The 27,743-nt window shown below is 37.6% G+C and overlaps 1 protein-coding gene across 1 annotated transcript; it reads right to left on the reverse strand.

Annotated features, from left to right (window-relative positions):
• Nucleotides 1-21,727: 21,727 nt before the first annotated feature.
• On the reverse strand, nt 21,728-27,475 carry LOC144702903 (boron transporter 1-like). The gene is made up of 12 exons (XM_078574916.1): nt 27,256-27,475; nt 27,016-27,098; nt 26,731-26,923; nt 24,872-25,010; nt 24,319-24,484; nt 24,076-24,242; nt 23,831-24,004; nt 23,663-23,758; nt 23,209-23,343; nt 22,748-23,067; nt 22,413-22,677; nt 21,728-22,124 (listed from the first exon to the last, which is right to left on the reverse strand). Exons 1-12 carry the CDS (start codon nt 27,357-27,359, stop codon nt 21,846-21,848), a joined length of 2,121 nt encoding a protein of 706 aa, XP_078431042.1. The 5' UTR covers nt 27,360-27,475; the 3' UTR covers nt 21,728-21,845.
• Nucleotides 27,476-27,743: the final 268 nt, after the last annotated feature.

Here is a 27,743-nt window from a genome sequence, read left to right on the forward strand (position 1 = left end):
TTTTTGGGGGAAAGGAATTTTACTTATACAATAGTGTTTTTTTTTTGTACATGGAGAAAGTGGGTTTTTTTGGGAGAAGGGATTAAAAAAGTTTTGTTTCTTTTTTGTCCATGGAGAAAGTGGGTTATTTTTGGGAGAAGGGTTTAAAAAAGTTTTGTTTTTTTTGTCCATGGAGAAAGTGGTTTTTTTTGGGGAAGAGGGGTTTAAAGAAGTTTTTTTTTTGTCCACGGAGAAAGTGGGTTATTCTTGGGAGAAGGGTTTAAAAAAGTTTTGTTTTTTTCGTCCATGGAGAAAGTGGTTTTTTTTGGTGAAGAGGGGTTTAAAGAAGTTTTTTTTTGTCCATGGAGAAAGTGGGTTATTCTTGGGAGAAGGGTTTAAAAAAGTTTTGTTTTTTTCGTCCATGGAGAAAGTGGTTTTTTTTGGGGAAGAGGGGTTTTAAGAACTTTTTTTTTGTCCATGGAGAAAGTGGGTTTTTTTGGGAGAGGGCTTAAATAAGTGTTGTTTTTTTTTCTGCATGGGGAAGTGGGCTTTTATGGAGAAGGGTTACTTTAAAGAAACCTATTTGTTCTTTTTTGTGCATGGGAAAAGTGGGTTTTTATGCAGAAGGGTTACATTAAATAAATTTATTTGTTTTTTTGTCCATTGGGAAGTGGGTTCTTAGGGAGAAGGGTTACTTTAAAGAAAACTATTTGTTCTTTTGTCTATGGGAAAAGTGGGTTTTTATGCAGAAGGGTTACTTCGAATAAATTTATTTTTATTTTTTATTTATCCATGGGGAAGTGGGTTCTTAGGGAGACGGATTACTCTAAATAAATATATTTGTGTTTTTATTGTCCATGGGAGAAGTGGGTTTTTAGGGAGGACGGTTACTTCAGATAAATTTTTTTTGTCCATGGGAAAAGTGGGTTCTTAGTGAGAAGGGTTACTTTAAAGAAGTTTATCTGTCCATGAGGAAAGTGGGTTCTTGGGGAGAGGGTTACTTTAAAGAAGTTTTTTTTTGGACCATTGGGAAAGTGGGTTCTTGGGGAGAGGGGTTACTTAGAAGGATTTATTTGCTTGTTGTTGTCCCTGGGAAAGTGGGTTCTTAGGGAGAGGGATTAAATACACAAAAAGTGTATTTGTTTTTTTTTCTCCCACTGGAAAGTGGGTACTTGGAGAGAGGGGTTAATTTCCATTGGGTTTAATCAGTACCATTTCTGAATTTTTCTCCTCAAATTCATCAGTTTGGTATTTCTGAAAGCTTAATATTTGTTTTGTACTCTTCTTATACTGTCTTCAAACTTGTGATCAATTTCTTGTACATCTGAAATAATTGAAATGATGATGGCAGGATTGGATGGCTCGGTGACATTCTTTGGACTGGAGCTCTCCACTATCTCACTCTTCACATCATTTTGTTGAGATCTCTACAATTATAGTTATTTTTTAAAAATGTGAGTAGTGAGTTTTATGGATCCGAAGATGGCCGACGTTGATGCTCATTGGTGGTGACAGCAGCATCATGTTTCATCAACTGTTCGTCGACATCAACATCCCATATCACCATTCTCTTGTCATGTTGATCTCTACGCAGGTTCTTGGGGAGAGGGGTTCCTTTGAAAAGTGTACATTTTTACCCTGGGAACAGGGATAGAGACTTTCCATTCAGGTATGAGAGATAGGGGTTGCTCTCTCTATATCTATCTATCTCTATTTTTTCTGCCTTACATTGCATTCTCTGACTTGTCAACCCTCACATCCTTAAGTCGTCGACACCCTATTTTACTCGACAATTTTTTTTCCTTAAAACTTGCTTCTCTTGCCTCTGAGAAGATAGGGCTTGCATCATTAACTTTTACTCTTTTTTTAAGGAGGGATTTTAGTTGAGAGCTGAATATTCCTTATATTTGAAGTTATTTTTGTAGCAGAAATATTAGCACGGGGACAGTGCAATAAAAAAAGAGAGAAGAGGAAAGGCATTTGATTAGAGATAAATGTCAGAGATCGTGACACATCTAAATACATTGTTGAATAAATTCCAGGGATTTTATTTGAGATGTTCGAACAAGCATATCTGAAAAGCTTGAGACTAGTGATTAGATCTAAATTTTAGTTGATGTGGTCAGTTGGACTTTGTGGGGAGATTAATGCATATGTAAGAATGGATCGGCAATTGTGTGTTCAAGTCAGGCTAGGGACTTAGAGGGACTAGAGGATTGTCAAGGCCTAGTCATCATCCTGTGGAGATTTCTCTTCAGCAACGTCCTCAAATATTCCATGATATGCTACTCACAGCTAATTCATCAACAAAGTTAATCAAGGTGCAGATGACAACCATGACCAGAGCGCTTAGTGAAATTCAAGCAAAGTGTCACATGATAGGGTTTACTCATCACTGATAAGGCCCAAATACACGTTAATTAATGTCGTTGTTGAAATTTCTGGGACTTGTGCAATAGAATTTATAATCATCCCTTAATATCTATTCTGTACTAGGTATAGGATGCAGTAAGGGGTCGAATCCACAGGAAGCAGAGGCAATTTCTCTTGCGATTGATTTAGAAATTACTGCACAGCATTGTTGCTGCAAGCTTCTTCTAATGAGGTAGTTCTACCGATTTCTTTAAACTGTTTATTGTCACTTAAGTTTGTGACGCGGTTATTTAAAATCAGAAATGTTAATGAATCAGAAATTTCTAGAGTCAGTTACGCGAATTCAAATTTATTCTTGCTTATTTTTAATAGAACTGAAAAATTGACTATGTCTCGAATAGTTTTGGACCTAAAAATGTGTACACAACTCAAAATTAACTCGCACCACTGGGATGGAACAAAATTTTATCAAATAGGACATTAAACATAGCTATTATTCGTATCCCTTCTCATAAGTGCAATGTAGCTTTGAATCGACAGAAACTTGAAACATAAATGGTTGAGTATTGAATCTAAGACAACTAATCAACCAAAATAGACGTAAACTTGAAATAAAAACTTCAATCAAGTAAAACAAAAACTTTAATATTCAAATGTAAAAAAAACTTGAAAACCTACGTACATTTGGATTAGGTCTATGCTAAATGCATCAAAGAATCTGGATTAAAATGAAGCTCTGGGGGGTCTTGTTCACTCTGTGTTCTCCAGGCCGGCAGTTCTTCGAGCAAGAAATCAAGCACTTGTTCCCTTTTCTTCCATTTTCCTCCGTAATATGCCAGAAATTCCAAGATTCTTCCTGGCAAGTCTTTCACAAAATTCAGTTTGAAGCGCTCCACACGAGAGTGCGTACACACTGATCTGCTTAGCTCATAGAGTGCAGCATGCACTCTGATTGGCCAAAATATGTTTCGTGTATCTCTGCTTTGTATGCATTAGGCAAGCAAATTTGAGTAAAAGGGGATACAAAATGCTCTACATGCGGTGGTCAGCGCAAAACTGTGATTTGTCCAGCACTGTTCACGTACATTCCCTGCGTACACTTAAACATCCAATAGCACAATTCAGCCCACTAGGTGCTAGATAAAATAAGACAATAAAAAAACTTTACTGAATAAGCAAAATGCACTGAACTGGTCTTAATCATTATTAAAAGTTTTAATTACACCCTTTTGTCATAGCAAACCTTTAATTTCTCATTCAATTATGATAACAGTATGACGAATACCATATAACCTCCTAGAAAATGATTAAAATGACTAATTTAACTGACTCTTATAGCGTGTTATCAATCACTCCTATTTTAGAAGAGGTTTTATATAAACTCTCTCTATATGACTATTTAAAGCAGATAAAGTAGATTGAAATATGAGCCAATTTAGTAATATTTTCTTTGATCCTATCTGTGATGCTCTCTTCTTGTTGCCCTACCTCCAACTCTCTTCCCTACAATCTCCCAAAATCCAATAGAGTATCAGAGCAGGTTGAGAAAGATGAAAGGGAATATAGCAAATAAATAAATAAATGTGAGGGCAATGAGTCAATTCTTCACCATTGTACAAAGGTGGATGCACCCATCTTTCTATTATGTGTTTGCTTTATCATGGTATGCATGTCTTGCCATGGTGTGTCCATGCAAATGCAATGTGTGTTTTAGAAACCATGCATGTCATATTAGGACGGGTGTATTGTAGGAGGCAAGACGCACTTAGGGTGCACCCTCCTAGAGTTAGAGCAAATACAAAATTTGTGCACAAAAGGAGGGAACCTCAAAAGCATTGGCACACTGTAGAATGGCAGGAGTGCTACATTAGGGCAGACACATAACGTGAAGGTAGGCATACAATTGAAGTGCAGGCCCATTGAAGCAACAAGGATGCACCATGGAAACACATGTGATATGCAGCTGATTTAAGCACCTCAGGGAAGGGTGTGGCATGTGGAGCCCCAAGCGCCTCACGACCTCCATTCCAGTGCCCTGGGAGGCATTCTATGCATGGGGAAAAATTTTCAAAGTATTTATACCATGATATTGGGTATAGAATTTTACGGCAAGTGTAGACTTGTATTTTTCATGTGTACTATCAGAACTAAATTTAGGAGTATGCTCACATCTATAAACAATAAGATTATCTGCTGGGGGAAGGGGAGACAACTCACATGTCTTATTTTCCTCAAGAGAAGGCATTTCTTTATTCATGGCCTTCCCTCCATTCATGACTATTTAGAGTGTCTTTGACATTCTTTGATACCTGAAATTCTTTGAACTAACTCAGAAAACTCTTGTCTTGATGATTTAGTTTCTTACAAGAGATATATTATTGGGGGTGGGGGCATTTGGGTCGAGTTCTGTAACACCTAGCTCCTTTACTCAATGGAATTATACTGACTGAATCATTTGTCCCCTGAAATGCAGCATGATATGTGCCCCCTTCTTGATTCCACTCACCCTCCTGAAATGGTTCACCTGGATCAGTGACAAGGCTGGTCTCAGCTGGACAATCATCATCACGAGGCTGAGGCTTCACACTAGAATCCTCTCAGAATTTTCTTCTCTAAGCATTTAAAGTAGCGAGGGGTCCTCCACATCATAACAAGGATGATTATGTGATGAGGTGCTTTTTCTATACACTATTTAATGCTCTTTGCTAAAAGCTTAATATTGATATTTTCTAGTCTCATCGCAGCGATGGTCTTCTAATGTAACAAGTCTTTCAACATAGAGCATTTCTGCCTCAAAAAACATCACATCATATGAGGCAAAGAACTAATTAGGGTCTGGATGGAAGCATCAATATCCTTTTTAATTATTAAAATATCCCATAAATACATACCAAGCCTTGGGGATAAACTTTCCATGACTCGACATGTATCTGCAGTCAAAGACTTCAGGCACCATCATTTTTGTTAATTTTATCCGAGGATCTACAAAGTTAAGGAGACTGATTGGACTTTAATAGCCAATATTTTGATCGGAATATGGTTAATGAGATGCACAATCATCATGAGTCTCTCTCCTAGTAAGACTTAGGCATATTTTCTTCATTGTAGTGGCCTAAATGTAACTGATCCTTCATCATGCCATTCTGAATGATGTGGCATGTTCAAGCCTAAATGTAACCAATCCTGCACTCAGCCAAGAATGATAATATATTTTTTTTAAATTATGAAAAATTATGTGCCTTTATCATCAAATTGATGACATATCACTGTATCTCCCCATGGATTATTGAACCTCTTCCTTTGGGTATAACAAATAAATCCATGTAGTTTGGAAGTTTGTGTGTGTATAATCATAAAAAATACAGATGATGCTCTTGGACTGTGAGCATTCAATGGCTCCACCAAATACCAGTTCTTAAGGCGGTGACATAAAAAACTGGAGTGGTAATCGGTTCAGCTGGGGCCTAGTTTGTTGCTTAAGATCTTTCTTGGCTATACCACTAGTTGATCACTTTCAATTTCACATCTCACCTTGAGGGCTACTTCTACCTTACTCTTCTGATACATGTGCCTCTATGTCCTAGAGGGGCCCACACCATATGTACCACTGACTCTTCATATATATACATTACCCATGAGATTGTCAACTTGGAATACGGCCTCAAGGTTTTTAGTCATGTAAAATAAGTAATCACCATAAAAATACTAAAAAATCTTCATTCTGATACGACCCCGACGTACTTAGGCCTTTTTCATCATTTAGACCAATAGGGGCATTTAGGTCATTTGGACATTTTGTAATCTCTTTAAATAGAACAGCCCTCCCTTGAGGAGGGCAGCCAAGAAGTATTCCAAAAATGTGTTTGGCTCCCTCCGATGATGTCCACTCCGCCGGATCCCTCATGTAGGCGACGTCCACTCCGCCTGCCCCCCACCTGCCGTAGTCCATCCCGTCACGCCGACGTCCATCCCGGTGCCTTCTCTCTCCCTTTTCGTCTTCTCACCGATACAAACCAACCAGGTTCGTATCATAAAGATAATATGATCTATACAAGACCCCCAAACATCATCACTAGATTCAAACATTGATACTTTGAACTTTAAAATAAGGATGTTTCTGTTTTTCTAGGTGATAGAGCTCACAAAATAAAATTAACATCCATTCTAAAGCAGACGGAGCAAAGTGCATCTTCATCGAAATAAAGGGCGATGGCCCATTCTTTGATGCAACTGAGCAACCTATCTTCGGAAGTGTATAATGACTTCATGGAGGAGAGACAACACATAAAAATTATTCAGCAAGCATAGTCCATCTTCTCTCCTACATGATGAAATCCATTTCATTGACACATTTTCATGAATAAAAAATATCTTTATCAAGCACAATTTGCCAGACTCTATCACACATGAAAGGAAATCTGGTTTGCTCATTAACCTAGCACATGGAGAATAAAAATGTCAATTCTAACCATTATTGCATCACCAATGCCCTATACAAATAAGAGAACCTCCTCGTACAATGATCACTTTGTGGGCCGCAAACATGAGAATAATTATAAAATGGCATTACTAGGTGACATGTGGTTTATTTGTCTTGTGAACCAATGAATTGTAGTAGTATGAGAAGAAGACTCAGTCTCACTTGTTTGGACTAAATGACAAAAATATATGTGGTCAGCACGCTAATCACACATTACATATCTCATTCATAATTATCTGATATAATTATGAATTACGATACACATGTGATACTTTTAGTGAAGTCTGTGAATACATGATCTGACATTGTGTATTATGACGAGATCATAATGAGATTACTAGTCATTAGATGTATTATAAATATTCCTATTTGAAGAATACTTGAGAAGGATGTCTAGGTATCCAAATAAAATAACACTATTTAGTGCCCTCATTAGATGAGTATGATAGATAGTGTAGCCACTAGTGTGGAGTAGCTAACGACAAATAGTGGGCGCTCTTCAGTGGAAAGTGTTCACTGAACTGATTTATTTATATAATTCCCAAAATGATATTATTCCAAACTCTAAATTATGTAGATTTATGTCACATTATGTGCAAGTGATCCTTAGACTTGAGATACCAAAGACATTTTATGGATGACCGATTGTACTTTGATTATGACCTACCAGTTTCTATTCATGTAATTCTAAAGCATCTTAGCTCAAGCGCAATAAGAAGTTCACAAAGATGATTCAGCGGTCAAGATGGGATCGTCTGCCCCTAGTATAAGAGGAGACAACTCAAGGAAGATGATGTGATGAATTCCTTGGCCAATGTAGTGGAATATTATAAAATATCTTTCCAATAATTTTCAAACACATAATTACTAACTCGAATGATTGATTGGGGTTTGACAATTGAGTATATCCTAGGTCATCATAGGAGCGTTAAGTGAATGAGAAATATATGTACACAATAACAAATGATAAAAATGTTTTGTGGGTGGTTCCATATTGTCATTTGTATCTTCTGGAGCACAAGGCGTAATCTGGCACCCTACAAGGTGGGATAGATTTGTTGAAACTAACTATTGACTAAAATTCTATTAAATTGTATTGTGAAATATGGCACGAAAATTTTAAATATCAATAAATCACATTTAAATTCATAAAACCATTTAAAAAGAGATACCTACAAATATATTCCACCTTAAAAAATATTTTATTCACAGGTATGATGTCATAAAATTTCATTAAATAACAAAAAAATCATAAAAACAAGAAAATCATTATTGTGTTATCATTGGACTGGATCCCATAATTCCTTCAAAGTTCACAAATATAAAAATTTCCTTCTCATATTTTGATTCACTATGCCCAATATTTTTTGGTGTCTTAGGGCCTCATATGCTTTACACATCATGTAAGATGGACTGTTGGCTGAGCTGAGACCTCAGTCAGGTTATAATGTGAGTTTTCCAAGTTATTTACCAATTAATATTAGTTCAAACAAGGAGTTGTGATGCCATCAAACCACCTAAATTTAATTAAATATTATCACCAACTTTCACTTGTTACTTATGCAACCTGTAGCTAGTGTGACCGTTATAACAGCTATGATGTCTTTTGATTTTGGTGTAGTGTCAGACACATCTGACATTCATACCCTCTAATAGTCCATAATATTTAACACTCCATAGTATTGTCTCTTAGCAGAAACAAACAACGAGAAGTCATACTTATAGGACCAAAATATGCCAAACAAGTTTCTCACCATGACAAGCTAGGTGGGGGCTTCCTTTTAGCCCTTTGGGTTTTTTAAAAAGTGTTGTATTTTCACATCAAGAAGGGTTTAAATACCAAAATAAATTTATTTCTAAAGCCCATTATGAAATAATATGGTCTTAAATAATACAATAAGTAAACATGTGGCACATAAAAGATCTGAGAGGGCTATTTACTAGTTAGGTCCATGGGATATTTTAACATAAAAGAAAGACATAAATTTAGACAAAGACATGAAAAGAGAAGGAAAAAATGATACTGAAAAATAGTTACAGGTCCACTAGATGTTCAAAATTGGGCAAAAAATAAACCGACGTTTGGCTTGACAACAAATAATGTACCCAGAATAATTTGAAAGATAACCATTGAGAATCATGTTGCAATAGAAACAAATAATTAGTAAAAAATGGATTCATTCATTTAATAGCTAGAGCTCAATTAGTTTTTATCTGTGAAACCATGAAAAATTTGAAACATGAGGGAGATTGATAACATGCAAATAGAAGCTAAAATAAGTGCCAATTTCATCATATTTTTGGGCTTTTAATGCATAAAATATTAATTTTTAAGCATGTTATCATGATTCTAGGTTAAAATAATAAATTCCTTAAATTTCAAGTTAAATAATACTTCTAAGAACTATTTAGGTTAATTTTTACATTCTAAGTGTTTTTAGAGTAAAATCTAAATGAAACGAAATGATTAACTGACCTATTTCTATTAATAAAAAGAAATTAAAATATAAAATATTTTTCAATCAATAGAATACTTTTTTTTACATATTAAATAATGGTTTTAGGATTTATTACGATTTGTTTTTACTAAAAAATCCTTTTTTCTTATAAAATGGCCCTTATTTGGGCCACTTTAAGCGCTAACGACATGTGTGAGTTGCACAGAACACAGGGAAATGGCGCCAGCCAATCAGAAGGCAAGGTTTGGCCTTCCTTGCGTGACATGCACGCACGCGCACCGTGCGTGTCGCGTGCATTTCATATTCGCGTGCGTTTCATACGCACGCGCACCGCGCGTACAATGTATATCACGCGACATGGACCAATCAGCGCGCTGCGTACGACCTGCGTGAAAAGCGAATACGAAGAAGTTAGTAACGGAATCGGAAGAACATGTTATTCCGGTTCCGCGGTGATAAAAGGGAAAAAAAATAAAAAGATGAGGCATTCTTGATTTTCAAGCTCGAGGAAAGAAGCCTAGCCTCCTCGAAGTCTCAGGAATCCACCAGGAAACAAGTTGGAGCTCAACTCTTTGAAGAATTCTGCAGATCCGGCGCCGCCATTTCCAGCTCATTCAAGCCAAATTCATCGAAATTTCTGTGCGTTCGTTGCGCGGGATCAAGCCCTATCGAGACTCTGATTGTTTCTGGTATCTCTAGGCACAATTTGAACGCATTTTTACACTTCATTTTGCATTTTAGTGTTCTCAAAATTTCAATCTAGGTCACGTTCACCGTTTCTTTTATTTGCGAAATTAATCGTCTTGATTCATAGATTTTAGTCATTTTTAAAGCAGTTCGAGTCGATCTATTATGATATTTCTATTTGGAATCCTACCAGTTGCTTGAATCGTATATAATCGTGAATTAGATTCACGATTCTGTTTTAGGACATATCTACAATTTAGAATTAAATAGGATAAAATAAAAAAATATAAAAAATGCTCTTAATAATAGCATAAGTATTAGTTCTTTTTATTCTTAAAAAGTAGTAAAGCACCTGATAAACAAAACGAATTAAAGAAATACACTAAATTAGAGTTAAACCTATTTTAGAAATAGATCTGAAATTCATTAAAAAGAACAAAAAAAATTATATAACCAAAACAATCAAAGACTTTAAATCAAATAAAAGATAAGGTTAAGTGATTTTGAATCTCTGTTAATTAATAACAGAGAATTATCAAAATCATATGATTTCATAAAAGATATAATTTTAGTTGCTAATTACAAGTATTTGCATTTAAATAAATAGTTAAACATCATTTCATTTAGGTGTCAAATTCTAAAACCCTAATTAGAGAAAATTTGAATTCACTGTCGCCTCCCTAGGATCGACCCCTTACTCAAGTATTAAGGGATATATAAATTTAGTGATTAAGTTCAAAAAACTCCCTAAATAACGACAAATAACTACGTATTTTTTTAGCTTATCAGAGATGTTGTCTGAATGTGAGAAGAAACATATAATGGCAGATATAACCAGTCAAATGACATCTCGTGTGGTGCAAAATAAAAATAAGGATTATAAATGACAACACTAATACAGAGGACTAGAGGATTCTTCAATGAAGAGTATCTCTAAAAAATTGGAGTAATGGTATTGCTCTGGTCTGGTATGTTTATCTGATTTCAACCAGACCATGTTATTCTCTTAACAAAAGAGTCAGTCTCAACTAGTATTTTCCATTCTTAACCCAAGTCCAATCAGACCAGACCAAACTAAGACTATTACTCTGTCAGTTTAGGGTAGACTAGCCAGCAGGCTCTGGTTTCACTCTGCCGTCAAAATGAACTAAGGATTAGACATCTTTATTTGTAATTGATAGACCAAAATAAAATAAGGTGAAATTTAAAGAGAGTACACACCTTCTATCCCATTTCCATAACGGCGCGAGCTAAGACTTTCCCTATTATCGTTGTCTCACAGCCATTGGCTTTTGTGTTTTCCTATTATCAATTTCTCTCATATTTTTCAAAGTGAGTGCGAATAATTCCCCTCTCAATTTTTTTCTCTTTGAGTATTTTAATTTTAAAATATATTTATTTTTCAGGAGTTTCTAAATCTTATTTATCTTGTTGCCAATAAGCTTGAATCTCTTTGTTGTGTTTAACCTCTCTTTTTATTTTTATATTATGAAGAAAATTCATGATCAATCTACAGTCCTTGTTGTCTAATCATTTTCATTAATTAGTGATCTACCGAACGTCTTCTTTATTTGATTCAATATAAAAATTAAGGACATCATTCCTTCTTTTCTATATTAATCATCAGTATGATTAATTTTCCATCAAATGAATATTGTTAATAGCATCACCTATGTAATGTTATTATCCAATGTGATCCAATTCAATAAAAAAAGTTCTTCATGAAATTAATCTATTTAAGGCCAAAAAGTTCAATTCAATATTTTGTGTATCGTATCTCATTTTTTACTCAGAGATCAAATCCAGTCTATTAAATTAGGATATCATACTTTTCAGATTCTATATCTTGATCAGTTTAATCTTTTAATTTGATTTCAAATAAGAGGAACTTTAATAATTGATAGAGATTTATGGTTGTCTTTCGCATGTTCATTGATTTAATGATATTTGGCAGATATTTTACTATATCTACTCAAAATAAAATATGAATCCCAGTTATTTATTTTCAAAAGTATCTTTAAATTTGTTTTAGAAACTGTTCTTCAAAATACTAAATCACGAGTGACATATTTTGTTGGTTTTTGCCTGTGTTATTATTTTTTCTGTTATACTGCATAGAATCAAATTCTTTTTCTTAAGATTTTTAATGCCTCTCATTGTTTTTTTTTGGATCAGGAAAAACTTTTAACTCTTTTTGCGACTATAAAACCACTATGTTCATTCAGCTAAAGTTGAATGAACAAAAAGAATGAAGTGTATTTGAAAATAGATAGATAGCATGTAGGTACACATTAGTTGAGATAACCTAATTTATGTTTTACTTACTTTAGATTTGGATGACAATATTATAGTCATCTCTCTCACTCGAATTACTGTGAGATCAATGGAGTTGGCAAAAACCAGGCATATGTGATGTTTTATTGCCTTATTTCATGTTATTGGTAAACATTATTAGAGTTAGATGAAAACAAACTTATTCACATGTAAGGGGTATTATTGTTTTTGAAAACAAAGCCTCCCATCAAAACCATCACTTATCCCAAATTATTATAACAAAGATAGTGATTTTAATGCTTCAATTGTTGGGCATCATATTCTTCCCACTTGTAATATACACATTATCAATTTGTGTATAAAATTCTGAAAAATTATTAAAATTTGGACAGTCAATATGTTAGAAAGGCATAACCATATTCACAATGAGGTGTAACAAATGTGTGTTTTGTCTCTCTGGTGTTTTGCCTGATTTTTTTGCGCTAGAAAATAATTAAATGTGTGTTTTGTCTCTCTGGTGTTCTGTTGTTAAGAAAATATTATAGTTGATGTCAAATGTGGACATGAATAATTGAAAATTTTCACATTTTCTATCTTTTTTTTCTCTGAGGCTTTGGTGGACCTTTTAGGAATCTTCAATGCCAAGGAAGAATGCCATTATTGTTCCATTTTTAAAAAAGGATGAGTCAAATATCAAGTCCTCTTTTTTTCCTATAACACTTTAATGTTGTGAATTTATTATACATCTAATGCATAATGAACACATAGAGATCAATGTTGGGAGATTTGAAATATGGCAAAAAACACGGTCTCAAGGAGGAACTTAGCCTCATGATTTCACAGTAGTAATAAAGTCATGGGCCTCCCTTCCCAACTCCAAGCAACCAATGTTTGCCCTCCAAGTTTCCCTGTTGGGAATGACCCCCAGCCTCACCATATCATTCAAAACCTCTGTTTGGTTCCATGACCTTGACTTGGATGAGAAAAATGATGGAAATAATGGAAGTGTTCCATTGGCCGACATTATAGCAGATCCATAGAAGGATCCATTCGCTCAATGTGTTTTGGGTATCACTCGTAAAAAAGGGTTTGTTCACTAAGAGTGATTGGCTTTTGTCCATGTGGGATATTGATGGAAATATATGTGGACGGCAAGCCAATCACACATTCCACGTCTCGTTCCATGTTCATTAATACAACATATTCATTATAGTGCACGTGTGATGCTTATAATAAAGTCCATAAATAGATGATCTGCCTTAGTGAAGTATGATACGATCGTAATACGGAGATCATTAGTCTTTAAGCATGTTTTCTAAATATTCCTATTCAAAGGATACACGAGATAGACATCGAAGTATCCGGACAGAATAACCATAGGGCTGCTGAAGTCGTTAACTCAACTGATACATGGCCTAGAGGGTCGCACGCAAACGGTCTTTTGGGCGTTGGAAGATATACTTAAGTTTTGGGGGTTTTTATGAAAAATACCCACTTAGTATAAATAGGAGAAGGCCCTAAATGAAATTCACCTAGGCAAGAATTGTTAAGGGGCCTTCCCCTTCTTCTCCCTTCTCCCAACCCTCCTCTCCACTCTCGATGCGATTGAAATGGCGTAATGACGCTGATGGAGATTGAACGGGGCTCACCAACGAGGAGATTCGACGTGCCAAGGATCGTGTGGATATGTCTAGAGGCTGCGCACTTGAGCAGCTTGATTCGTCTTGCTCCGGAATCCAAGAAATCATGGAGGCAATCCATGCAAATGTTCTTAGTTTAATGTTATTCGATTCAGTTTAAGTTATCCACTGCGGATCGTTTTGAAATATTCATCCAGATCTAGGCCTCTAGAAGCCAACAAAAATGACATTCAAGTTGTAGAAGATTGAAAACATAATTAAAATGTATTCAGAATGATATTGATCAAATCAGCTAGGCACGTATCAGATCTGTGATTTCTTAGATCCTCAAGTGAGGCGTTGTTAGCACCTGAAAAAATATATAGAATGTGTGATTGGATTGTTGGTCACATATATTTCCGTCAAGCTCATCCACCTCTGCATGTGATCTCTCTCTAACAGCCCATCTATCAAGAGTTTGAAAGAGAGATAACTTGGCTAGCGCCCCTGTACACCCATCAAGCGCATAAATTTCTTCCCTTGCACAAACCTTTTAGCATCAATCAACATATATCCCACCCGTTTAACATCATCCTCTTCAATAAATACAGCCCTAACTATCTTATCCTACCTCTGTAATCACCGTTTACCTAATATTAAATTCCTAATCAATGTTCCCTATGGAATGATCCTTATCATCCAGTAGACATATTTTCATAGAGTAAACATTTTTATATATTTGATTGATTAACTTCAAAAACCAATGATGAAATGTATTAAAAATATAATTTTTATTGTATCAAATATCTCTAGAAAGTATGTTCATTTATGAGAACCAATTATTTGATAGATACCAATAATTTTTTTATGAAGCACGATTGGACCAAACTGGTATGCATTTATTTTCTCTCCATAATCCCCTCTCTAAGAGCCATTATTAGAGAGACAGAGAGACAATTTGATAGTTTGAAAGATGATTAGATTATGAATGAATGAATGGATAAACTACTCAATAAATGCTACCTAGATATCTTGATATATAGATATAAATTTACTAATACAGTGTTTCATATATTTATATAGACGTATTGATACATATACCAATAAAAATATGGATAAATATATATAATGGTAAATGAATCGAAGATGGATGGACTACACAGACACTTAAAAAAACATATACATATATAGATAGAATAATACCTGAAAAATAGTGGGGAAGATGTCCCAGAAAAATGTAAGGGATGTAATGGGACCAATTAGACGATTGGTAATGGACAAAACTGTGATGTATAGTTTGTCACATCTCCCAAACCATCACACATCCCTTGGTTTGGAAAAAATATGTCACAATTACATCAAACATCATGGGCCCCCACATCCTCTCTTCGGCATGTTACCACATGGTGTCCCATCACACATGTCGTAAGGGCATGTGAGCAAATTACTTTTTCAAAGGTATCTCTCTAACTCCCTCTCTCTCTCTGTCTCACTTGGTCTCCTTCTCTCTTTCCATCTCTCAGTCTCCGAGTCTCTCTATCTCTCTTTCACTATTTCTCTTTCTCTCTCAGATCTCTCTCTCTCTCTATCTATCTATTTATTATTCTCTCTATGTGGATCTCTCTGTCTCTCTTTCTCTCTCCCGGTGTCTTTCTGCCTCTCTCTCCCTATTCTCTCTCTCTCTCTCTCTCTCTCTCTCTGTTTGCCTCTCTCTTTCATTATTTAAAAATCCATCACCACCATCATCTATGGCATTTTTCCAGTCACATCATCCATTAAGACCCTCCGTGAACATCACATCATCCGTCATCAATATTATGTCACATCATGTGTCAACATCATGGCCTTCTTAAATGACATCCATGACTGTCACATCATCTGTCAAAACTCTGTCACTGGGAATAAATAGATATGAACACAAAGATGGATGCACACATTGATACATAGTAAATACATGGACAGAGACACCTGATACATAGGTATGTAAGTGGAATGTGTAAATGGCTTGCTGGGAACATATATTTTCATAAATTTCTCACTTCAACTTACACACATGAAAAAACAAGAAGGATTTCTTGGATTTAACTGAAGCCAATTTAATTGAGCTTGACTACCCAACCAAGATGTGTGAGGAACTATTGTGAAACAGGACACTGTTAACATAAGAGTTAACTTCTTCACATTAGGAGAGAAGAAACCTAACATTTCTTTGGACAATTTGGAACTGCTCACCGAGTTCACCTCCATATTGGGTTTGCATACCTACACCACTGACCATGTGAGCAAGTCAACACATTTGGTAATCAGCGATGTCCTCCTCCTTATGCTGATAATAATACATCACACGAAGGAGGTCCTTAAAAATAATCATCAAAATGATGTTATTTATGGGGAGGAAGTTGCCTCAAGATGAGCTAAGGGGGTATTGGCCACTATTTTTCTCACCATGATTGACAATTATGTGGCATTTCTATGGAAAAAGGGCAGCATCCTAATTCTCATGAATTTGGATCCATTCCTCAATGAGTTAAAGTTCAACAAAGAGTCTTCTATTGCTAACACAGCCCAAGATAGAAGAAATATGTAAATAAAACATTGGCCTTCATCCTGTGACCTTAAAAACTGGCTCAAAACTTAAGAGAGAAGCCATTTCTACATAAGCATCACAAAGCTTAAAAGAGGAGTTTGATACCTTCCTACGTGCTAGGCATATTTAGGAGAAGATAAACCCCTAAATTGTGTGGCTGCAAAAGCATTCTATTCTACCATGATTTTTCAAAGATTTCTACTAATATTTTTAAGGTACCTACAACCGGTACATATTCTAGGAGGTTCTTGCAGCAGGTAAAGCTTTTGTCCCCTACGATTGATCTTGTCTAGGGGTGCCTAGTATCAAGGTGCTACTATGTCTGAAGTCGAGTGCCAACATAAGAATGTCAAGTGGAATGAAAGTGGCCTCCATCTTTTTCAGAACCAGGATCACTGAGCTGGAAACACTTCTTTTATTTCTTTGACTCATTTTGCAGAAATGTTGCTTCTATTCGCTGAGAACTTTTTGCATATTAGCTTTGTAAAAACAATTAAATGAACATTGCTAAAGTATTCCGGGCTACATACTTATACACATTACTTAATTAGATATTGCAGTAAATTCTCTTAAAAAATAAAAGCTAAAAATATTTTCCTCGCACTTTAGATATAATATTATTAATGTCCTGTATTCATCCCTGTCTAATATATTAAAAGATAAGTATTTGTGTTTAATCTAATATTTGCCTCATAGTTTTCACATGTAATATTCCAATCAGTTTGGCGCATTATCACTCATTCCACAGTATTTTTATTTGTGACTTTCGATATATTTGTAATTTATACGTGAAAATAATCTCAGTTAAGTGAATGAATATATTAGTCAGGCCTTAATATTTTAATTTCACATAAACTGAATGAAATGAGAGAGATCATGGCCATTAAATTGAGATAGACAGATTGAGACATATTTATACTAAATTTTTATCACACTAAATTTTTGTCCAATATAGAAAAATTCTCTTATTTAACATGTGTTATTCTTAATTTTTATTATCCCTTCACATGTGATATTTTAAAAGTTAATTTCGAGTAACTATTCTATTCACTTTCACATATTAGTAGTCGTTTTAAGTATTTTAATTTTAAATATAAACCTGGGAAACCTTATGTTATCAGTATAAATACTGATGTCACTATTGGCGGAGCCATATCCAATATTTGAAATCAAGACTCGTATCTGTTACTGATATCCAGACTGCTACAACATATTGAATTGGGTCTCGCTTACTGATACCGCTATCAAACACTTAATACATATTATGCATAACATATATTGGATACAAATTCCATAAGTTGCACACTACAGGACAGGATAATAATCGCAATGATAATGAAAGTTTTTTTGTTCATCGACTCTTCTCAATGTGCCTTTGTCGCCCTCAGTCAGACAATGAGTTACAGTAATAAAATCATCATTCTCATTGTAATTTGTCTGCTGAAAGATGAAAATGAAAAATCAACATTCTCAATTAAGCTGCAGATGATGATGACGACAATAATTTATGGTTTTTGGATGAAGATTGCTATTTTAGTCAACGCCTGTAAACACTAGTTTTAAGTGTAGCATGTTCTAAGAAATGGATACTGAAGATCTTGGATGAGGAGAATGCAACCAATGTCATATGATAGTCCTTATGTTTGACACATAAGGAAAAACTAAAATAAGAAAATAAACCTCTTACTAAAACCATAATATCCTACAAATTTACTCTAGACACATGCCCATTTGTCGGAAACCACTAAAACTTGATTTCACCCTAATTAATTTGATCTTAATACATGCAAACTAGAAATGAGAAATCATTCACACATGGACCATGAGTTCAACACAGTACAACAATTATAATTGTACTATCCAGAAGAACTTAAACAATAACACTTCTAGGGAAATTTTCAGCAATTTTAGTCAACGTCTGTAAACACTAGGTTTAAGTCTAGCATGTTCTAAGAAGTGGATACTGAAGATCTTGGACAAGGAGAATGGAACCAATGTCATATGATGGTCCGAATGTTTGACACTTAAAAATACTAAAATAAGAAAATAAGAACACTCCACTAATTTAACCTCTTCATACATGAGTAATCCAAAGAAAATAAAACTAAGAAGTTCCACATTTCATAAAGATACCAGTGGAAGTAGCTAAAATATGTTTTTCAGGGAAGAAAAGACAGAGAATGGAAAGACATATTTAGATGCTACATTTGTCTTTGCAAACCTTGTTCTTCATTGAACCATCAAAATTATAAGAATATATAGTCACAAATCTAGTAACAACAATCTTTCAGCGAGCTATGTAGTTTTAAAGGAAAAAGTGGACAAAAGAATAAAAATGGTACTGCTTAATGATACCAAGAGTATGAAAATATAATAAATGGCATGTGTTTCTTATCCTAAAATGAATAATGGAGCACAAGAACAAATGAAACAAATATGAAATGCCCCAAATACTAAACCTCACTTTCTTCTTTGATATGGAGCAGAACTAGAAATAAGACTTTGTAAAAAAATTCATCTGTCAAAAGATGCATGTTTTCTTCCATAATAAATATGTACTTGTTTCTTTTCTTCGTTTAAACCTCATAAGTCTTCATACTGTTATCATGTCCTTATGGAATGAAATTATTTCTGTTCAACATGAACGACACAAGAGTGAGACTGAAACTTTATTTTTAATGTCACCGTCGACGCCAAAAATGATTAATGATGTGGCTGCTGGTTTTAAACTAAAATTTAGCGCAGTTAACGTTTGACACTGACAAATAGCATCTGAATTCTTTGATGCAGTAGTCAACTTGAACATGAGCCAAGGTCCATTACGCTCATGCATTGGTTGGCAATGAACAGACGACTAAATGGATAATGGTTGTAAACCAAGAATAAATCACTGGCATCCAATGATAAGATCGAAGGCCTGAATACTTTTGTATAGTTTCTGTTCTTAGCTCAGGTTGGATGACGGGATGGATGACATTTTTCATCCGATCAAAACTTGAGTTCAACCATAAATAGGGATTAGCATTTATGTACAATGATGATGTGACGTTGATATTGGCAAACTGACTATGAGACAGATGTGACGTTGACATGACAACAGTTTCAGCATTAAAAGGAATTGACATTGATGTCATCCATGTGCAAAGTCCCTAAAATTTGTCGTCATTCCGATAGTGGAATTCTCCAGTCTCGGAGTAAGAAAAGGAATTCACAACAGTTCACTGCCATCCCTGCCCTCAGTCTCTCTCCTTCATTTCCCTTCCTGGCCGGATAATATCACCACTCGCCGGTCACGGGAGTTTCTCGCCGCTGATCTAGGATTTGATACATTTCTTCGAATTTCCATGACTTGTGTATATAAAAAAATAGCATTTTTAAACAAAATAGACCAACAAAATACACTTCATAAATGCGTCAATGTCTTTGTCACCCATCCACAACCCTCAACTGTTAATGTCATCAAGGAAGCCGTCTACGTCATCCATTGTTGCCGTCATCATAGGCCAATGCCGTTGACAGACGACAGACGGATGACGACTCCCTCTACCTGTTGAAGTTTGCTTTATTTTTTTAACTCTAATTAAATGTACCTTATTTTCTTTTCATGGGTTGTTAATAATAATTTATTATTTTCATAATTTCTATGAAATTTGATGGTATTTTACTACGTGCAGGCTACTGTTTCTTGGAGTAGGGGACAGTCGGCGGGAAAGACGGAGCGGGGAGAAGAGAAAATTCAGCAAAAACGAAAATTTTATGAAATTTTGCTTGGATGCAGTCCGATCGGTGATTAATCTGTCTGTTATGCGCTGTTTAACTGTTTTTTTATTGCCATCTGCATGGTAATTGTTTCTTGGACGATAATCTATCACAGTAGGTGAGATTTTTGATGCTGCATCTGTTTGATTCTTCTAGTACGATCATGGACATTCCGAGCATGCATTCTTCTTCAAAAGCATAAAGCGCATTTGATTTGTGGATTCAATTTCAGAGGAGGATCACCTTCGGGTACGATTTCAAAGGAAGTTCTGCGCATGGATTCTTCCTTGTTCTGTTCATCTTCAAAAATAGGCAGTGGATCAGATCTGAGGACGCCTGAAGCGGATGATCATGAAGGAGAGACATAACCGGAATTCAAATACAGCGAGGCATCTAACCGCTTTCACGTTTGATTTGTTGAGGAGGATCACCTGCTGGTACGATGTCAATGGACGTTCCGTGGATGGACTCTTTCTTGTTCGATTCATCTTTGAAAACAAGCAGTGGATATGATCTGAGGATGCCTAAAGTGGATGATCATGGAGAAACTTAACCGAAATTCAAATACAGGGGGGCATGTAATCACTTTCACGTTCAGAAAGGATCTCAAGGAAATTACTTGAAATCATTCTTCCTTGTTCAATCACCTTGGAAACCAAGCACTACACAGATCCAAGCACCCCCTCTGGCGGATGATAATGCGGGAACAAGACCAAGATTCAAATTCGTAGAGGACGAGTGAAGGATGATGATTTCGATGTCTTGTAGTGAAAACCGGATGACGAGATAACGGATTCTGATGCCTCGTTATTACTACATAGCAAAGAGGGAGATGTAGGCGCTAATAAACTTCTGATGCAATCTCCAGGAAAATCCAAGAAATCATTCCTCCTCCATCCTCCTTCAAAAACAAGCAATATTCATCAGACCCGTGTGCTCCCTATTGCAAATGATCAAGGAGGGGTAATCTCAAAGAAATTATTCTCCCTTGCTCATTCGTCTTCAAAAACGATCGGTATTCATCTATACAAGGGTGCCCGATTGCATATAATCATGGAGGGGCAATCTCAAAGACAATCTTGGAAATCATTCTTCCTTGTTCATCTGTCTTCAAAAGCAAGCAGTATTCATCAGATTCAAGGGTGCCCCATTGCATATAATCATGGAGGGGCAATCTCAAAGACAATCTTGGAAACCATTCTTCCTTGTTCATCTGTCTTCAAAAGCAAGCAGTATTCATCAATCCAAGGGCGCCCTATTGCATATAATCATGGAGGGGCAATCTTAAAGACAATCTTGGAAACCATTCTTCCTTGTTCATCTGTCTTCAAAAGCAAGCAGTATTCATCAGATTCAAGGGCGGCCCATTGCATATAATCATGGAGGGCCGATCTCAAAGACAATCTTGGAAATCATTCTTCCTTGTTCATCTGTCTTCAAAAGCAAGCAGTATTCATCAGATTCAAGGGAGACATTGGCGCTATCACTTCCTCTTACAATCTCAAGGAAATTCCAAGAAATCAATTCTTCATTGTTCTATTCATCTTTGAAAACAAGCAGTACATTAGATCTGTTGATGCCCTATATCGGATGAACAAAACCGAGATGCAACTACAGAGTGGCCCTCCTCAGGCACGAGGACCTCTCGAGAGAGGCGAAGCACGAGCCGCAGGGCTCAATGGGCCAGATCCTGTTCTTCCCAGCCTCATGCTCCTGGCCACTCTCAGCTCCCCCACCCTCGGGCTGCGATCAGATCCATTGTCCTCCACTCTTCCAGAGTTGGAGCTCGTGAACTTGGGGCTCTGCACGTGGATGATCTCCCCCCGGCTCCGCGTGATCATCTCACTCATGATCTCCGCGTCATCCGCCTGGCCACTGACGATCCCCGTCCCTTCTGAGATCTGATCCTGCTCACAAATTTCCAAAAATGAAAAAAATTCAGTTCTAGTCCAAGAACAGGAAGGTTTGGGAATAAGACAGTCAATCAGGCATCCATCATAGAGGCTGCAGTTCCATCCCTTGGAATGGTTAACTGTCAGCACTTCATAATGGAACAAAACAGAAGGCACAAAGGCTTTCAATTGATTTTCTGATCTGGTGCCAGGACAGATAACTGATGATGGTAAGGGACCAAACGGATGATGGATTGTCATCCGTCCCTGAACCTTATGAGCGAGTAAGTAAGAAGCACGTACGTCCAGGGGGTAGTGAAGGGCAGGGGACTCTTCGTATTCTGCCGCGTCCAGGTCGGTGAGATGGGGGCCTTTGAAGAACTTGGGCAGCACATACTGCCGAACTGGGACCAAGAGCATGATCATAAGTGGGAAGAGCACCCCAGCAATGGGAATCCATGTCAGCCCGAAGCAGATGAGCAGGTACGTCAGCTGGAACAGAGTGAAGGTGGCTATGGTCTTGAATGGCACTGTCTCCAAGAACGTCGCATGGCACTTCTCCAGCACCCTGTTGAGAGAAAGAAGAAGGCACAGCCTTAGTCAACAGTCAAGAGGGACGGACTGAGTGATTAATTTACTTGTATCGGCGGCTTGGCGCGGTGAAGAGGAGGAGAATGCGCTCCCAGAACTGGTTTCCGGGCAGGCTCTCGATGGCCATGAAGGCAAAGTAGCCCCAGAGGACGGAGGTGGGGATCTTCTTGAGGAAGGGCATGGCCGCAACACAGGCGCCCACCATGAATGACTGGAGCAGGTTGCTGAGACGCTGCTCCTTCACCTCCACATGGAGGAGATCATCAATGTCCTTGTCCACGTCAAAGGCTGAGTCAAAAACTGGCGCATCCATGTCCCCGGACGTTGTTGCCAGCTGAATCGTCGACTGTTTCAACTCCTTGAGACCCTGGTAAGAGAAAAATGTCGGAGTAAATCACCTACTAGTGTGTAAAAGCTATAACCAATAGCAAGGGTGCTACTTCGTTAAAATTTGTTGGACAGAAAGCCATCTAATCAAGAAGCTACCTTGACTTGGTATTTTACTTACCATGGAGGGGGGCTGGTGGACGAGGGGGGTCTGCATCTGGTTGTATGCCTCCTGCATGTTGCCATACAGTTCGGTGAGGCTTGCGTTATCAGCGATGCTCTTGCGAGCCGTGGACGCCAGCTTGTTGCGTAGCAGCTGTTGCATAGGGATCAAAGGTCAGTGCCATGAATCATCATTGTTGACTTCCTTCATCATTGCCACAATGATGATGACAGAAAATCTTTGTTGTTGTCACAATCTCGTCCTCGCCGGGATTATGATGACAAGTTTGTCTTGTCATCAATCCTTTGTTAACTTCGTTTATATAAATAGGGATGACGACAAATCATCATCCTCATTCTGCTGTTAGGATGTTGATGACGAAATCGTCACCATCGCTCAAGTCAAGTTGTGGATGATGATGACAATTTTTGTCTCCATCACTGAACAATACATGAGACATCAGAGGAGGAACCTGGTGTTTGAGCGTGGCCAAGCTCTTGGTGTGCATGGGGGACTGCGGGATGACGCCGTTTGATGGAGGAATTCCAATCAGCCCACACAGCAAGGTCTGAGAACATGGAAGTTGTCAAGCAAACTAAACATGAAAGAAGAAGAAGAAGAAGCGGGTCTTTTTGCAGACCAGGAAGCCGAGGAGGAGAAGGTCGTAATGGTAGGAAGGCGGCTTCTTGAGGTTGAATTCGTTTTGCTGGGCGAGCTGGGAGGCAACACTGTGGTCAAAGTAATAGAGCACGGCAATCATGGTAGCAGGGATGAAGGCGCCGATGATGTAAAGTGGGGGGACATCAGCCATTTCCTGGGGACAAGAGACCAAGGGATAAATAAGCAGGAAAGTCGTAGGCTTGGGAGGGTTTACGGTTGACCCACCGTGATCACGGTCCAGTTCGAGTAGGCGCCCTTTGACCAGGGATTCGGGCTGAAGAGCCGCCGGGGGATTCCCGCGGGCACATCACGGACGGGGATGTACGAGACGCCAGTCCAGACCACCACCATCAGCGGCACGCCATAATCAGCGATGAGCCCCCGCAGACCGCCTGCAGATTTAAGCCAGTTTTAGATAAGTTAAGAACAAGGAGAATGAGAACAAGAAGAAGAGGAAGAACTCGGAACCTGTGCCATAGACCCATGACCGGGCCTTGCGGCTGCGGAGTCCAGTTAGGAGGAGACCGAAAGATAAGACAAAGGCGAACATGCCATTGCCAAAGCGCCAGGAAGGAAGGAACTGTGTTTCCATTGGATTGGCGCGCTCTGGTATCCTGAACTCCTCCACCAGGCCCTGTGAGGTGTTGGTTAGACGTGGTCGTTCTGTTCTTTTTGTGCGAATTGTTCGTTCTGTTCGGTTTTCCAAACAGAACAAAAACGAATTCGAACAGAACATCGCACAGACCCATGTGTGGTTCTTTTGTTCGCTTTGTCCTAATTTTGTTCTAGTTTTGTGCAAATTTTGTTCGTTTTTGAAAAAAAAACGACCAGAGCAAAGAACAAGGCCTTGTGCGGTTATTTTGTGCAAATTTTTTGTTCGTTTCAAACGAACAGAACAGAACAGAACAACCATGTCTAGTGTTGGTTGCCATGAGGTTAGAAAGAGGAAGGAAGACAAGAGAGAGAGAGAGAGGGAGAGAGAGAGAGAGAGTGGGAGTGGGGGAATGGAGATGGGATTTACTTTAATAGCTTGTTGCATGAAGAGCATAGCTATGAGAAGACCGAAGAGCTCGCCGGCAACTCGTGTGAATCTGTTGATGATGGAGCAGGCCCCGAGGATGGACATGATGAACAATAGGAGTGCTGTCCACACACAGACCCTGCGGATTGAAGAAGCATACAAATATGATGAAGAAAAAAAAATAATATTTGAAGAATCAGTGGAAAAAAGATGATGAGTAACAAGAAGTCAAAGAAGAAGAAAAGGCAGTTGAAAGAAAGAGAGTGAGAGAGAGAGAGAGAGAGAAAGCAAGGAAATAAAGAGGATAAATCAGGTGGAAGGGAGGAAAAGAAGACAACGACGAGCATGGATTAGAGAGAAGGAGATGAAAATGATGATGGTGAAGATGAATCATAAATAATAAAAAAAGAAGACGCTGATGCTGATGATGATGGTCATTATCAATCCTAAAAGAGAAGAAGAAGAAGAAGAAGAAGAAGATGATGGTGATGGTGATTAAGAGGATGAATCAGAAAGAAGCAGGGAGATCATGAAGTGGATGAATCAGAAAGAAGTAGAAGATTATGACATAGATGAATCATAAAGAAGAAGATAATAAATCAGAAACAAGAAGTGGAAGATCAGAAGAAAGAAGAAGGTGATCATGAACAGCATAAATCAGAAATTAGACGAAGAAGATCAAGACGATGATACAGAAGATCAGAAAGAAGAAGAATAATAATAAACAGATCATGACGAGCATAAATCATGAAGAACAATAATATCATGATGATGATGATAAACTCTCTGTCCGTACCATCATGTTCCTATCATCATATCATGAGTAGCATAAATAAGAAATTCGAAGAAGACCTTGATGATGATAAGGACGATCAGAAAGAAGAAGAAGATCATGATGAGCATATATCAGAAATTAGAAGAACACTGGTGATAGTGAAGTTGATGGTGATGGTGATGATGATTAACTCTCTGTCCGTACCATCCTGTCCATATCATCACATCATGACTAGCACAAAGAAGAAATTCGAAGAAGAAGACCTTGATGATGATGATGAAGACGATCAGAGAGAAGACGATCATGACGAGCATAAATCAGAAATTAGAAGAACAAGATGATGAAGATGATGATAGTCAAGATGATGATGCTAATAGTGATAATGATGATGGTGATAGTGATAATGATGATGGTGATGGTGATGATGATGATAGTCAAGATGATGATGATGATGATAGTGATAATGATGATGGTGATGACATTGATGATGATGATGATAGTGATAATGATGATGGTTATGACATTGATAATGATGATGATAGTGATAATGATGCTGGTTATGACATTGATGATGATGATGATGATGATAGTGATAATGATGATGGTGATGACGACGACGATGATGATGATGATAGCAAGATGATGATGGAGATGACGAGGATGATGATGATGATAGTCAAGATGATGATGGTGATGACAAGGATGATGATGATGATAGTCAAGATGATGATGGTGATGACAAGGATGATGATGATGATAGTCAAGATGATGATGGTGATGACGAGGATGATGTTGATGATAGTCAAGATGATGATGATGATGGTGATGATGATGGCGATGATGATGATGATAGTCAAGATGATGATGATGGTGATAGTGATTAAGATGATGGTGATGATAGTCAAGATGATGATGATGATGGTGATGATGATGATGATAGTAAAGATGATGATGATGATGGTGATGATGACGATGATAGTCAAGATGATGATGTTGGTGATAATGATGATGACGATGATAGTCAAGATGATGATGTTGGTGATAATGATGATGGTGATGATGATGATAGACTATGAGTCCATACCATCCTGTCCAGGGAAGGAACAACTTCTGCCCAAGGTCTCCTCTGTCCTTGGCGAACTCAAACATGAAGGTGTACATCAAGACAGTCGGCTCAGCCACCCCGAGAATGAGCAACGGCTGACCTCCAATGATAGAATGAATAATCCCACATAGCGCCGTCGACGCCAGCGTCTGAACCGCCGTCAGAGACCCCTCTACCCACAACCCACCATCAAACTCACATCAAAATCACACCAAAATCACATCAATCAATCAATTTGATCTAGACAAGGAGCAAAACACCCACCCGTGCTTCTCTCCAGCTGCTCCCCAAAAGAGATAACGGGAATCGCCGATGCAAAGAAGATATACGTCGTCGGCGCCAAAATCCTGCTCACAGACAGAATTAGAGCAGAACCCAGGCTCAAAATCCCAACTTTGAAGCGAAGAACATCAACAAGAAGAAGAAGAAGAAGAAATCCAGGCTCAAAATCTCAACTTTGAAGCGAAGGACATCGAGAAGAAGAAGAGGAAGAAAAAAAAAAACCTGTATCCGGCTTTGAATCCCCCGCTCCAGTCCTGCTTGTAGCAGGCCAATCTCCCCTTCAGATCGTTCGTAATCCCTTTGAAGGGAAGGAACGTCTCCTCCATTTTTTGGGGAAATTTGGGGTGGAATTTGGGTTTGGGGAAGGGAGTGTCCGATCTAGCGTGGGAGCTCCATGAACAGTGCCCGGAGGTGTGTTCTTCTTCAGAGAGCTGATGAGCTGTCTGTAGAGGGCTTAAATAAATACTCGTTGGTAGATTCCGTGTTCATGGCTCAGCCTCTTTCTCTCTCTAAGCGTAGAGAGAGAGATAGGGAGAGTGTATGTGACGGTGAAACAGCTGGGATGGGTTGATTTGACGGGGGGAGAAATATCAAAAAATGGGGAAGAAAATATTTGTTTATTTTGGAGGAAATTGCGTCTCTGATTCCCAGAGAGGAGGAGACGTGGGTGTTTATTTATTTTTTAAGTAGGCGAAAGCCAATGCCTAATC

Source organism: Wolffia australiana, chromosome 5 (assembly GCF_029677425.1).
Source record: "Wolffia australiana isolate 7733 chromosome 5, ASM2967742v1".
Taxonomy (NCBI): domain Eukaryota; kingdom Viridiplantae; phylum Streptophyta; class Magnoliopsida; order Alismatales; family Araceae; genus Wolffia; species Wolffia australiana.